Here is a 13,904-nt window from a genome sequence, read left to right as displayed (position 1 = left end):
AGGCATTCCCCCAAGCGCCAGGGGTCCAGAGCACTCCAGGACCTTCCGTTGACAGCCGCTGGGCAACTTTTTAGTGGACACCTCCATTAATTGAGTCATGAGGTTAGTGAAGGCTCCGATAGATTACGACCTCTTTCAACAACGGAGATATCGGGCATTTCACTATCGGATATAAGTCTTGTGTCAATGTAAATGCAACAAACGGTGAGTAAAGCAGTCTCGCAAATTCATTCTAGACGTTAACTCTAGAGCGGTCTGTTCTACTATATCAAAGCCCTGTACTCCATTTTCGTTATACATCTCATAAGCGCATCGTTTACGGTGTGCATCTGCCCATGTATCGGGGATACAAGCAAGCTTCTCGCACAGTCCAGAGCTTGAGAAGCCACGCCAGGAATCTAAACAGTTGTCAGTATATATCGAATCATAGAAGTACCAGATAACGTACCGCTCAGCTCCCAAACCGTATCCTCCGTGAGGAGTAGATCCGTACTTGCGCTGGTCAGTGTACCAGAAGTATCCTGTAGGGTCAATGCCCTCTCGCTTGTAACCGGCCATGAGCTCCTCATAGTCCCAAATTCTCATGCTGCCACCGACAATCTCGCCAACTCCAGGCATCAGAACATCGACGGACTCGGTCACGCGGGGGTCGTCCTTAGCCCTTGACATGTAGAAGGACTTGATCTCGACAGGGAAGTGAGTGAGGAAGATGGGGCGGTTGATCTCGTCGGTCATCTTGCGCTCAGCAGCCTCGGCACTGGTCTCCAGTCAGTCTGTGTGCATTCAGAATTTGCGAAACACTTACATATCGTCGCCAAAGGTGTGGTCGTTGCCATCCTCGTTCTTGATACCACGCTCTCGCAGCCAATCAATGGCGTCAGAGTATCGCATGCGCAAGAAAGGTCGAGAAGGCTTCTCGAAGTCAGGGTTGTACTTCTTGATAGCCTCAGCGGCAATTGGGTTCTCGAGGGTCAGGTCGATGACACGGCAGATGACGTGCTCAAGATGGTCCAGGAGGTTGTCGAAGGTAATGAAATCCAGTTCAGCCTCGACGTGGGAGTACTCAGAAAGCTGCATTAAAGTTAGATGCGGTCACTCGGATATAATATCTGGCTAGCTTCCATATAGGGGTACTTACATGGCGACGGGTAAGAGACTTCTCAGCACGGAAAGACTTCTCAATGCAGTAGCAGTCACCAAGGACAGGTAGGACAGTCTCGAGGTAAAGCTGACTGGACTGAGTCAAGTATGAGGTCTCGCCATAGTAGTCGAACTTGAAAAGAGTAGAACCACCCTCGACCTGAGTCTGCACAAGAGCAGGAGGGCTGACCTTCTTGACATCCAACTCATTGTAAACGGTGTGGAAAGCATCCTCAACAATGTCGCGAACGAACATGACGGCGGCGGGCTTCTCGTGGCGGAGGGTAAGGTGGCGGAGGTTCATGAGGGTGTTGGTGTCACCGTCAACGGGAACCAAGTTGGTGAAGGCCTCATCACCACCAGGGGCCTTGGCAATGACTCTGAAGTAGTCGGCGCGAAGTTCTCGGTCGAGAGGGGCGTGAGCACCGGCGGGAACCTCCCAAAGCTCACCAATGATCTCGAGAGAGGTCTCTCTCGAAAGGGTAAGAGCATCATAGGTCTTGGAGAGATCTCCAGAAAGCAGACATTGCATGTAGTTGAGACCGCGGCGCAGGGTTACAAAAATAAGACCACCTTGCTTAGCAACACGATTGACACGGCCCTTAACGGAGACGCGCTTGACTCCCTCAGTAGGCTCATCCTTGCTCTTTCGGAGTGTACCAATCTTTGAAGGGTCGGTCTCTTGGAGGTTGATCGCAACAGGCTCAGGAAGTGAAGGGTCGTTAGTGATCTTCAGCTTCTTAGCCTCCTCGAGAACAGCCAAACGAGCGGCCTCGTCTTGAGCATCCTTCTCAGCTCGCTTAGCAGCAGCCTCGGCCTTCTTCTTCTGCTGAGCAGCATAGGCGACAGCCTTCTTCAGGGCTGACTTGGCAGCAGGCTTGTACCCCTCCTCATCGTCCTTCTTCTTGACCTGGTACTCGGACTCGGCTCCGTGGCGGTGGTAGGCTTCAAGAAGAGTCTTGAAGGGGGCGGCCTCAGTGCCCTGAATCTCGGGGAGATCGCTTCCGGCTTCTTCGTCGACGTAGATAACCGCCATTTTGTGCTTTGCTTTGTTTTCTGCTTCAATCGATGCGGAAAACAGAAATCGCGGCCTTGGGTTGGAACTTGGAGGGGTTGTGGTGCCCCGCGATTGTTCCCCTTGACTCACGTCCCATAATGGTGGGGTGAAAAATTGTTAGTCACCTCTGTCTTATCTTTCCACGTATTAAAGCGATAAGAGCTCAACTTTACCATAAATCTAATGCGATGCCGGACGACAAGGGAGATGCCATCCAGTCAGGAGCTCTTGTAATTTTGATGCCTTATCTTAACTTTACAAGCATATGCCAATTGAAACACATATTCGTGCCCCCTCTGGATGCAAAGTTCATTGTATCCCGCAAGAAGGCAAATTTCGGAAGCAAGCTGCGTTTCAGAAGAGTCTGATGTCTAGGTGTAGTTGCCTCATCACTATCTCCCCAAATCAAAAAGTCAATCCCAAATTCCCAAACGCCATGCCCAGTGAATTCAACTTTTCAAGGGGGCCATGTAGGTCCCCAGCCATCTATTTGCCTGACACAATCTGGGTATCATTGTAAGCCTCCTCCTGAATCTGCACGCTCTGAATTCGACCATCAATAGTCGGCGCGAAACTTCTGTGCGTTTTCCAACCCTTTGGCCCATCGGCATACTGCTAGGTTTCAATTCAGTTCTTTGACTTGTTCTTTTTGTTCTTCTTCTGCTTCTTTTTGCTCTTATCTTTTCCTTCGGCAGAAGAGCTGGGCTGAGATGGGACAGGCGACTCCTCTGCTGGTCGTTTTCGGTTCTCGACAGACTTGAGCAGTGCCTTGGCTCGTTCCTCTGCAATCTTTTCGGCAAGCTTATTGCTGATTGTTTTGTTGTCGCCCTGTAAAATGTCAGTCTTGGATCTGTCGTGACTTCGCGGCTACATACCAGGTCCGCCTTGAGGATACGCGCGGTAGCCTCTTGGTTAATGGTCAAAGTACGCGTTTCAGGCTCCGGAGGAGACTCGATGTTTTTGATCTTTCCAAAATATTGCTGAATTCGCTTGAGTTCAGTAAGAACGGCTTGAGTTTGAGCTTCATTGCCTTCATTTAATTTCAGTGATGCTATCACGAATGTCAGTATTGACCATGTGGCGTCGCGTCGGGTTCAAGAATTCTCACAAAACATTAGAGATTCGATCGCGTAAGCTGTGAGTGAGAACAGTTTTGCCTTGTCTAATAGGGGCAACTGGGAGGCCATGCCTTCGAGGTTGCCCAACAAAGGCTGTAGCTTTTCTTCGAGGTCATCGAGCTGATTATCCAGCCGATCAAGATCCGGTGTGATGTCCTTGACGTCTGTCATGTTGGATTTTGTGATAAGGAATGTTGAGAGGCGCAATGTTGCGATGTTCACGTCGTCGCATGAAAGACTTCGCACAGGCGCAGAAACTTGTCAACCATGAGACCCAATAAGGCTTAGTGGCTTTTGCATTCATGAAGCGAAGTGATGCAACTAAAGGGTACCGCAGGCCAAGAACATCCCCAGGCTGAAAACAAAAGAATGCTGAAAGTGTAAGCTCTCCATGAATTGTGGATTTCTTTCAGCGAACTCCATACACGAATTCTGTTACTTGCATTTCTCTTTCATGCTGTGTAGTCTTCAGCATCACTAATTTCAGCATCAGACCAAACGATATCGGAGCCGAGCACTCATTGGCCAATTATTGATGCTTTTAAACCCCACTATTGAAGATCGAAAACTTGGGCTCTTGTTACTCTAATTGGCCATGGTCTAAGTGAGCTAAAGGGAAAAAACGGACTCGCCTCTGTCATTCTTCAACGCATCACCAATTTAGTATCGACATCACCAGCTCCAACGCAACTCAACGCCTTCACGAACTCACGAGATAAGAAACCGACGTATCGTTAATCAGACTTACCAAAAACCGAGTCCCACAGGCTAGCCTCCATCGCCTCTCGCTCGAGTCTGGATGCGCGCGTGCACATATTAAACTCTCGATCTTTCGGCTTCTGAGCCACCTTTTCTCTCCACGACGACTCGATCACTAACGTCAAGCTGGCAATTATAATGCAGCCGCGGGCGACCGCTCAAATAGCGAGGAAATCGACCCGATGGCTCCGAAATAGCCCTAATCTCGGCTTTACACGACTCTTTGCTTCGGCAGTGCCTCCGACAGAACAGAAGAAACCAGAGGCCGTACCCCCAGAACTCGGCAGTGCGCCATCACGGCCATGGCAAAGCTCTAGTACCCAAGCCGGATCGGTCACACCTACATCGACAAGCCCTTCGTCGCAATTCTACGTCCCCTCGGTTGTCATTCCAGCTGAAGCAGCGAAATCTGGACCCGTACATAAAATTCATATCCTGGGCGAAGATGTAAGATCGAGATTCATCGCCCACGCTCTATGTAGTGTTTATGATTCCGTTGAGACGGTGCCATTTCGCGAGATGCCCAAGTCAAGATATCGAAATGTCGAAAAGGTTCAACCTGAACGAACGAGGAAGAATGCATATGTCGAGAAGAATGCAGCCATGCCCGAGGACGATGTTGTACCTCAACCTGACCGCTCGCACATCGATGAGTTGATAGTTACCGGCCGTGGCTTTGAAGCTGTCAAGGCGATCGTCTCAGTCAAAGATCGGATCGACGATAAAACATCGATTTGTCTTCTCAACGACGGCATGGGAGTTCTCGAGCGGGTCCGCGAGGAAATTTTTGACGGAACCCAGCCTGAGCCCAACTTTTACTTGGGTCATATGTCCCACGCGCTCGGTTTCAACCGGAACAGGGATTCTGTTAAGCAGTTCAAGAGTGGGCGAACAGTCTTCACCAAGGCCGATCCGGTACTGAATGCGGAGAAGGAGCTTTACATCCCCGCTGAGCAGCAGCCTAGTATGATGCATTCTTTGAGAAGGGTCAAAGAGCTCAACACAACCTTCAGTACTTATGAGCACTGGCTAAGATTCAAACTACCTTCCATTATGTTCACGGCTGCTGTTGAGCCCGTCTGCGTGCTCCTTGACCTCCCATACCAAGGTCTGTTGGAAAATCGAAATGCTCAGAAGATGATGAATCAGCTTCTGGGGGAAATGGCTCTAGTGACGGAGAACATGCCCGAGGTCCAAGACTCGCCCGACCTCATAAAGTTCCTCCGCGGAGAAGGCCTCAAGAAGTTCTGCTACCGCCGTATTACTGGCAAGAGCAACGCCTCTAGTGATCTGCTGACACGCATCAACAAGGGTCTACAAACAGATATAAACTATCAGAACGGATACTTCTTGAAGCGGGCTAGGATTCTCGGCATAGACACACCAACAAATCAACTGATGGTTCAAATGATTAAGGCCCGACGTATTGAACAACAGCAAAAGTTGCGGTCTATCATTCCAGTCCAGGAGGCATCGCCAAACGATGTTAGGAAGAAGACTCAGCAGCGCATGCTGAAAAATGGCTTTCTTTTGTAGAATAGGGTATTAACGAATTGCATATTTGGCGCTTGGGGCATTCTATATATGGTTGGAGATTTTCACATTAGCACTTGAGCTATTCGAACTAAAGACACTCAACAACTCTCTCAGTTAACAGAATATGTGACACCAAATCAACAGTATCATGATGTTTACTGTGTTGCTTGATTTTGCTTACGTAACCCAAATGCCCCTCCTACGATGTGCAAAGCAACCCCGCGGCGTCAGGCTGATCTCGCGACTTACCAAATCGTTAAAGAACGTCACGTATCAAGATCATGGATGACGCAGAGTTAGAACAGGTAGCTCACTCTTGTGGATTTTATCGGGAGTCCATCACTGATGTTCTTCGCAGTTACGAAAAGCTCGTCTGGAGCAACTGAAGGCTGAAGCTGGTGGCAGTGGAGGCGGTTCTTCTGGTCAGGAACAACAACAGCAGCGCCAGTCAGTTGTCTCGATCCATACCGTACGACATTGTCTTACTGACCTTGAATAGGCAACAGCAAAATGATGCTCGCCAACACATCCTCAACCAGATCCTCCATCCCGAAGCCGCCGACCGCCTAGGTCGTATCCGACTTGTGAAAGAGGAGCGTGCCGCCGATATCGAGAACCGACTTATCACGCTTGCACAAACCGGTCAACTTCGACAGAAGGTCACTGAAGCACAACTCAAGGAGCTTCTGAACGCTATGTCGGAGAGCAAGGAGGAGGAGAAGATTGTTGTGAGCAGACGCAAGGCGTGGGACGATGATGACGATTTGGATCTGTAAGAGGTGCTTGTGATACCATGGAATTGAAGATCAGAGCGAGGAAATAAGGCAAATTCGTGGGCGGGACCTGCTTTTCTGTCTCGAGTGAAAGGAATCAAAATGAATGTGATGGCTCGGTGCAGAATCTGGGAGGTCTTCCTCAGACGTTGAGGGTAGCATCTGGGTTTTCTACTCGTACGATATGATGATGTGCATGATTCAATTGACTTCACAGGTCGGGAATCCTGGAACAGTAATTTTGGCCTCAATAACAACGCTAATTGGCAATCCTGAATTTGACCTTTGATACAGTAGAGTACAAGTATTACACGAGAAGTCGGATGGAAGAAAACCAGCAGAGAACTATAGCCCTTGCTCTCTCAGCTCTTTGAGTCTCTTCTTCTCTTCCCTCTCCCTCTTTCGAATGTCTCTCATATCGGGCGGCTGCTCAATACCCAGCTCTTTTCTCAAGTCACTAACGTCATCCTCAAGTCTCTCTTCCCAGAATACATTGATGACCTCTTTGCTCCGTGCCCCGTTCTTCAGAGCCCAGGGAAGATATATCGAGGCGAATCGCTGTCTCTCGCTCCTCTTCATGGTAGCAGCCGCAAAAATACTCAATCCCGTCATGGGAAGTAAAGTATTCGCAAACTCAAAAGCCTTGAGAGCAACCTCACCTTCGCGCACAATGGGCAGACCAGTCAGAGCGTGATAGAAGTCATGACACTCGCGGTATCGCTGCATGACATATGCGCACTCTTCGTCGTCGATGTACCGCACTGTAGCTCGGGTATCGGGGGAGACGCCTTCGCGATCGAGCCACCCTACGTAGGCGCGACCGACGGAGTTTTCGGGTAGTGCGCGCAGAGCTTCGAGGGAGAGGGTTTTGGAGGAAATTCGAGGTCGAGCTCGGAGGATACGACGGCCGGTTGGATCGGCGAGCATGGCGTCGCGAAGGCGATAGATAAAGTAGGGTGTGGCAGTGGCTTCGCCAGTAGCGGCGATGAGGTCTACGAGAGGTCAGTCAGGGACATGGAAGGGTTCTATAAGGGGGGAAAATCACATACCATGCCGATAGGGATCAAAAAAAGACATGACGCTGGCCCCAATGGCCAGCCCAGCCCGTTCAACTCTCGTTAGAGGAACATGGCCTGGGTAATTTGGCGGGGGGCGGTTCAAGCTTGTGAAGCTCCTCGGTGACGAAGAAGAGCAGGATGCACAAGATGTTGCCCGTATCAATGTGCTAACATTCCGGGCAGATCCAATTGACCTTAGTTTAGGAAGTGCGCTCTCCATTTGGGCTCGTTATCTGAGGATGATGGCCGTGGTTCGATGTTTAAGCTCTGGTGATGATCTAACGGGTTAGGCCATGACTCAGCTTCAAGAATTACCGAGAGACCAGAACGAATCAGCGCTGAAGTTTCTTGGGTGGAACTGTATATTCAATTTGATTTAGTTCGACGGAAATAACCGAGTTTGTGTAGTTCCTGTTAATATCTCGGTAAGTCGACGGAAATAATGAATGAACGCCTAGTTAGGCTTATAATGTCTGGTGTTGGGTGATATCTTTGCTCTGCACTGTAACCAGGCTCGATCACAACCCTTAAAGCAAAGGTAAAAACGACGAGAAGATAATCGGATCATTGAAGGTTTCATATTGATTGTGTAATTGAAATGAGATATACGAGGGTTTTTGTACTAGAACTACCTTATCCAGCCCGAGTCGCACTGGTGATGAATTGAATCACTCCGTACTCCTCCTCTCCTCTTCTCCGCACCCATAGACCCTTTTTCCCGATTCGCCAGCCCCCAAGTTCAGCAGCTTCATTCACTTCATAACCTCGCGCCTCCGGCCCCGGTGGCATCTTCATGTGGATTTGTTTTAAGCCCGGCGGGAGTTGTTCATACGTGAGCGTGTTGCAAACTAGCTCCTCCGTCTGTCTGACTCTGTACAAGTCACACGAACAACCCGCCACCTCTGCTTCAATGGTGAGAGTCTCCAAGGACTGAGGAAGGGCGTCGTGTATCGTTATGTCCTTCTTTGTATCATCATCTATGGGCCCAACAAAGTTGAGCCTGCCAATGGATAGATGTTTCAGAACTGTCAGTTCCTTGAGAGGTCCGATGAAGTTAAACGGATCGGCGATGTGAGGATCCCACATTGGTTTCGTGATTGAAAGCTCGACCAAATTCCGCCCATGCTCTCTGAGAACGATGCCAAAGTCCTCAGAATTGTGTGTGGGATCTTTCACGTCTCCAGAGCCTGTGAGGGCCATATTGAGATGGGTAAGGCTTCTGCACTTCTCCAAAATGCGTTTGAGGGACATGGGCTGTAATATGCAGTTGTCAAGGTCAAGCCTTGTCAGGTTGCTGGGCGCCTTGCCCCAATTCAATCTCATACAGGTACAGTGCCACACTGCAAAGCCGTCAAGTCTCAGGGCCTTGACACATGGATGGTTTAGAATGCCACTGAATGTTCTCCCCCGTATTGGCGAGCCCAGGTTGTCGTCATAGGATCTGAGAGTTACCGACTCGAGATGCCGGAAAAAGAAGATGTTGGGGATACCTTTATAGCTCGGACTTTCTTCGTTGGTCTCAAAACCATAACAACCGTAGTCTTCGTCACTTTCGAATGTACCATTCAAAAGAAACGGCGTGGATTTTAGGTCGGTAATGGTCAGCTCGAGGTGTCTCAGATCTGGCATGAGAAGCAAGAGAAGCACTCGCAAACTTCTGTATTGCCGTTTGTATATTCTGGATTCCAACTCGTGCTGTATGACAGACCTGAGACCTGGGGGGATTCTATCACGATCAGGTGACAAGGAAAATCTCAGGAAATACTTGGTCAGGAAGCGGAGGAAGTTTGGAGGCGCTATGGGATCATATCTCTGGGAGCAGAACTTCCTGGTGGTGAGACCTCGCTTAGGATCCCGTTGCAGGCCTCTTGCAAACTGCAGCCATTTCTCATCAGCGTCGTCTTCAAGGAGAAAGATGTTTCGGTAGAGATAGAACTCCGCAATCACCCGGAATCGTTTGCAAACGCGGCTCAGAGACAAGAGTGCCGAGTATGAGGATTTGGTATCCCATCCGCCTTCCACATCCTCGCACTCAATGATGGAAAATATGTGAGCTAAAATCTCGTTGGGCACGCACAGCAGCATGGTGATGGTGACTGAGGTGGTGATTGGGGTAGAATGGAATAAGGGCAGAGAAGATGAGATGCCAATGGCATCGGAGGGGATCAGGCTGCCAGCTCGTACTTAAGTACAAAAGGTACTTTTGTGAGGTACTTATGTTGTGTAACCCACGATAGGTAGGGTATCCTCAAGAGTAACATGATATGCACGAGCAGGCTGTGGCTTGAATCAAGACTATTGTCGTAGTCTGGAATGATACCTTGCAGGTTTGCCAATTAAAACCGTTTCTTCTCCGTCTCAAGTTGTCTCTTTTCTCAGCTGAAATAACTCAGTATATTCACACCGGGTACTCGTATGTAGGTGATGTAATGTATCTGTCACACAACAGTCTGTTTGATTTTCCTCAAACTGATCATCTCTTTCTAAGCCATAGTTTCATTATCTCATTAGGTAGGTAGGGTGAACCAATATACATTCTATTCTCCGCGTACTAATTCAATCCTCCGAGAAAATGGCTCTCTGGCAAACGAGCGCCGTAGCTGTGCCTCGTTCTTGACGCTCCAGCCCTCAACTTGAGTGAAGTTAGTGAGCCTGTCGTTCTGGCCGTCCATATAACAACCATATACAACTTCCTGTAGCTTAGGCAATTGATTGTTGTTAAGTAAGCGAACCACTCGGTCGTCGTTCACAGCAGACATTGTTCCCAGAGTGTCGCTATTTGCCAGCCCATACTCATCCACAAAATGCATTTCAAACGTTTCAATTGATCCAGGCAAGACTTCCGGTAGTGGGATTGCGTCCTTGCATACACCGACAAGCACAAATACTGGAGCCGAAAGGTGTCGGAGGCGCTTAAGTCCTTTCAGAGAGCCAATCTTGCCTTGGGCGTACTCTTCGCAATCGTAAAATCTCAACCTTAGGCTGACAAGATCTTGTCCAAACTCTCTGAGAACGCTTCCAAAGTTGTGCAGGTTCACCTTCAAATCCACTGCCTTTATGTCGTAGCAATCTGTAAGATCCAGGTCCAAGTACTGTAGGGCCTTGCATCGAGAAAGATTGTACTGTAGGAAGGCGGGTCTGATCACACAGCCGTCGATTGTCAAACTCTGTAGCCCGCTCTGAAAGTCTGGAACCACGGGATGACTAATAGTGAAGGTGGGTTCGAAAGGTGATAGGAAGAGTCGCTTGATGTTGGGAAGGAGTAGTAAAGATTCCGTGCTACAGTTGTCCGAATCTTCTAGCCTGGTCTGTATTGGCGACCAGTGAACTTCTTCTAGCTGACCGAGGTAGTTCGCAACTAATTCTGGTCGATCTTCAGTGCCAGGTTGGGGAGTCCTCATCTTCCCCCCTAGGATCCAGGTCAGTGCCTTGGAATTTGTCCGGGGGTCTGTCAATGCGACCATCCGAAGGTTTGGCATGAGGGTCAGAAGCAAACATGTCCCAGCTTCAGTGGCAGAGTATCTTTCTATGTCTTCCTTCAGCAAGTCTCGGAGTTGAGTAGGTTCAACGCGTTCAATGCTTGATGGCCAAAACTCACTGTTGACCAAGGGAGTTTTCCAGTTTCCTGAGGAACTCAGATCGATTGCACGGATTTCTGACCTGAGCTCTGAGTTTAAGAGGAGCGTACGGGCGAGTAAACACATCTTTGTATTATTCTGTTGGCCGTATAATGTTCCACTCGAGATGGTATGATACAGATTTCGCCTGGCCAATTTGTAGAACCGATGGCTGACAAGACACAGTGATTTAAGAGTTGGAATATGAGTGTCTTTGGGGAATGGATACAGGCCATGATCTGATCCATCATCTACATCTATGGTATCCTCAAAGTTGGAGAATACAAGGTCCCAAATCTCATTACACAAAAATGGAAGCATCTTTGTGCTAGAAGCTGCATTAGTCTTCGGTATTCTCCTCCTCTTCCCAAGCGAGACTTACATGTGATGAGCGTTTTTATTGTAGCGGGGTTTCGAGTCATGGAAGATCGAGGGAGCAGAATTAACAACAACGAAAAGACCGGCTTGCCAAAGCCTTTTATAACCCCCGAGAAAGAAGCTTTTGTGAGCTTCATAACTCTTGGCGATTACCTGAAGCATGGTTCGAAAGTTGGATGCGCATGTGTTGGGTCAAATCTGAGAGCCAAGAGCTTATCTACCAACTGTAAATATTCTCCTATGCTGTGTCGTAAGTGAAGTTAGGTATTCTGCAGTCAAACTTCGGGAACGACATACATACTCGAGGGAACTCACAAATGGCTGGAAGACAACCAGTATATTAGCTAATAAAGTCTCACCCCACGTCAGTATGAGGTAGATATGGCTGGCGCTCTTTAGAACGCATTTGTTGCCATCTAGAGATACTCAAAAATCCAGGCTAAGTCATAGGCCATCAGATGCTATCTAAACCGTTAAAGTTATGTGTATTTATAAATACTTTTCGCTTATCGTGAGCTAATTAACCTAATCGTTTTCTAACTTCATTGTGTTACTGGGTCTCATACGAACGCTTATTCTGTGGAGCACGGCAAAAGAGCCAGACACTTTTGCACAGGAGACATCTAATTCCAAAGGAAGGTACTAAAGAAAGGATATCTAGTTCATTATTAGTCTTGAGCTTTATCTCTTATCTTACACGCAATCAAAGAACATCATTATAATACCTCCACAGCCTGAGGCCAAGTTCACTGAGGTCTGTACAGCAACGCTCCAAGCTACGAAGTCAAGATCTCTACACCAGTTGAACACAAAACTTTGCACGGAATACCGACCCAATTTAACTCTCGTTACAGGAAACTCAGAATTATTCCCACATGTAATAGAACTGTATCTCGGGAGTGCAAGGTTAAGATCAGGGACAGTAAGACACAAACAGGCCACTTGTAATATTAGACCAGCGTGTGTCAATCAATAGCAGTGTTTGTTCCCCGTTTGGGCTATTTATTTTTCATCTGTCAATTAATGAGAGTTCGGCTGAAAAGCTTATGAGTTTTCTAAGGGACTAAGGCATATCATACGACCTGTCAAGTAGCCTGCTCATCACCTCTCTTGCGCAAAGGTGTGTGCTACAGCTATCAACTTGTGACTTTGTATAGATTGTATGTTCCTCATGGCTTCTAAGCTATATCTGAGTTCTTCAAGTGCCAAGGCTAACGGTACCCCTGAGAAAGAGTACCACCATTGACAACTTCCTTTGCCTTGCTGGAGAACAATGTTTCTCCTCCAAAGAGGTAGAGACAACTTTTCAGTGTCTGACCATATCCATCCTCACAAAGTACTAACTCTAAAAGATGGTCCCATCTGTTTCTAATCGCTTAACCCTCACTTTCATATCTGAAAAAGAAGCTCCGGTTGATCGAAATCACCTTCAGTAACTGTTCAATCAAGGGGGTGTCTCCAGTTTCTTTCTGTTCTCTTATCACTTCCCCTATCCTGAAACCTCGCTTCGTTCAATCGAAAGGATTCGTATCTGCTATTTAAAAGTTATGTCAGAAATACTACGCGGGGCTTAAATTAGAGCGACAATTAAGTCCAAAGACTTCGTGGAGGAGACACTATCCCTCGGGGTTTCAAGCCAGACACAGAACCAATAAACCAAGGTTCAGCTCATTAGTACCAATTATTCATTCAAACAGAGTTAATTGGTGCCTTGATCTTAATTGACGTGTTACAGGGTGCAACTAACCCAGCCCATTGACAACAATGGAACTTGTATCTACGACGTCTGAAAGCCTTGATGAATTCCAGCTATTTCCAGTAACTCCTTAACATAAAGCTATGTTACAGCAAAACGATTACAAGTTTAATACCCGTACAAAAGTCAATTGTAATATCAAAACAAAAGGCAAGAAAGATACTCGCTCCAGCAAACCTGCTCAGTGCAGAAACTACTGGTAGTCCACACTAAGCCACTCTATACCCAAATATCCTGAACTGCACATCGCTCTCTTCCCTCCCCCGTGCTTCCCTTCTCTTCCTCCTCTTCGTTCATATATCATATACTGTACATCACTCTTCCTCCTCCTCCTCCTCCTGGATGGTATCCTCCTTCGCGTGTCTCTTTTCCTCTTTGGTATCCTTTCCCAGGCAAAAGGGGCACCGACGATTGTGCTTCACTGAAAAGGCCTTCTTACATCCACCGCAGATGGCGAGATGTTGTTTCTTCACACATCGGGTTTTGGCACTTTCATTGCACACGGGGCTGTCTTGTTAACTTCTGTAGTCATCCATCCGGGGCTTTACTTACCAATGATGCTTTCCTTCTCTCTTTTTGCATCCCATAATGGAGGTTCAATGGTCAGTTATATAACCGTAGTCGAGTATCTGTCTTCGCAGATATGATGATTCAAATGATCGCGATATGGTTTGTGACTAGAACTATCTTCTCGGGTCATCTTAAGGCAGTA

The 13,904-nt window shown here is 47.8% G+C and overlaps 8 protein-coding genes across 9 annotated transcripts; 2 read left to right on the top strand and 6 right to left on the bottom strand.

Moving 5' to 3' along the window:
• Positions 1-108: 108 nt before the first annotated feature.
• On the bottom strand, positions 109-2,320 carry FOIG_12049 (asparaginyl-tRNA synthetase). Its single transcript, XM_031212771.1, has 4 exons — positions 1,139-2,320; positions 806-1,071; positions 449-757; positions 109-398 (listed from the first exon to the last, which is right to left on the bottom strand). Exons 1-4 carry the CDS (start codon positions 2,174-2,176, stop codon positions 317-319), a joined length of 1,695 nt encoding a protein of 564 aa, XP_031057649.1. The 5' UTR covers positions 2,177-2,320; the 3' UTR covers positions 109-316.
• Positions 2,321-2,352: 32 nt separating this feature from the next.
• FOIG_12048 (uncharacterized protein) lies at positions 2,353-3,551 on the bottom strand. The gene is made up of 3 exons (XM_031212770.1): positions 3,306-3,551; positions 3,073-3,248; positions 2,353-3,025 (listed from the first exon to the last, which is right to left on the bottom strand). Exons 1-3 carry the CDS (start codon positions 3,484-3,486, stop codon positions 2,825-2,827), a joined length of 558 nt encoding a protein of 185 aa, XP_031057648.1. The 5' UTR covers positions 3,487-3,551; the 3' UTR covers positions 2,353-2,824.
• A 189-nt stretch (positions 3,552-3,740) lies between these two features.
• On the top strand, positions 3,741-5,862 carry FOIG_12047 (uncharacterized protein). The gene has a single exon (XM_031212769.1). It carries the CDS (start codon positions 4,213-4,215, stop codon positions 5,608-5,610), a length of 1,398 nt encoding a protein of 465 aa, XP_031057647.1. The 5' UTR covers positions 3,741-4,212; the 3' UTR covers positions 5,611-5,862.
• On the top strand, positions 5,863-7,398 carry FOIG_12046 (programmed cell death protein 5). The gene is made up of 3 exons (XM_031212768.1): positions 5,863-5,915; positions 5,969-6,057; positions 6,110-7,398. Exons 1-3 carry the CDS (start codon positions 5,892-5,894, stop codon positions 6,384-6,386), a joined length of 390 nt encoding a protein of 129 aa, XP_031057646.1. The 5' UTR covers positions 5,863-5,891; the 3' UTR covers positions 6,387-7,398.
• On the bottom strand, positions 6,729-7,460 carry FOIG_12045 (ubiquinone biosynthesis protein coq-4, mitochondrial; the record flags this gene model as incomplete). The annotated part of the gene is made up of 2 exons (XM_031212767.1): positions 6,729-7,375; positions 7,433-7,460. The coding sequence occupies 2 exons, from the start codon at positions 7,458-7,460 to the stop codon at positions 6,729-6,731; spliced, it is 675 nt and encodes a 224-aa protein (XP_031057645.1).
• A 540-nt stretch (positions 7,461-8,000) lies between these two features.
• FOIG_12044 (uncharacterized protein) lies at positions 8,001-9,579 on the bottom strand. The gene has a single exon (XM_031212766.1). The coding sequence runs from the start codon at positions 9,524-9,526 to the stop codon at positions 8,075-8,077; it is 1,452 nt and encodes a 483-aa protein (XP_031057644.1). The 5' UTR covers positions 9,527-9,579; the 3' UTR covers positions 8,001-8,074.
• A 294-nt stretch (positions 9,580-9,873) lies between these two features.
• On the bottom strand, positions 9,874-11,721 carry FOIG_12043 (uncharacterized protein). 2 transcript variants are annotated; one of them, XM_031212765.1, is made up of 3 exons: positions 11,441-11,721; positions 11,040-11,386; positions 9,874-10,967 (listed from the first exon to the last, which is right to left on the bottom strand). In XM_031212765.1, the coding sequence occupies exons 1-3, from the start codon at positions 11,596-11,598 to the stop codon at positions 9,979-9,981; spliced, it is 1,494 nt and encodes a 497-aa protein (XP_031057643.1). In that variant the 5' UTR covers positions 11,599-11,721; the 3' UTR covers positions 9,874-9,978. The 2 variants fall into 2 exon arrangements, with proteins under 2 accessions (XP_031057643.1, XP_031057642.1); XM_031212764.1 differs by having other exon boundaries at positions 9,874-11,386.
• Positions 11,722-13,506: 1,785 nt separating this feature from the next.
• FOIG_12042 (uncharacterized protein) lies at positions 13,507-13,779 on the bottom strand (the record flags this gene model as incomplete). The annotated part of the gene is made up of 2 exons (XM_031212763.1): positions 13,507-13,699; positions 13,745-13,779. 2 exons carry the CDS (start codon positions 13,777-13,779, stop codon positions 13,507-13,509), a joined length of 228 nt encoding a protein of 75 aa, XP_031057641.1.
• Positions 13,780-13,904: the final 125 nt, after the last annotated feature.

This window comes from Fusarium odoratissimum (assembly GCF_000260195.1).
Source record: "Fusarium odoratissimum NRRL 54006 unplaced genomic scaffold supercont1.24, whole genome shotgun sequence".
In the NCBI taxonomy this organism is placed as follows: domain Eukaryota; kingdom Fungi; phylum Ascomycota; class Sordariomycetes; order Hypocreales; family Nectriaceae; genus Fusarium; species Fusarium odoratissimum.
Note: the sequence above shows the minus strand (reverse complement) of the source record. Positions and strands in the feature narration are given on the sequence as shown.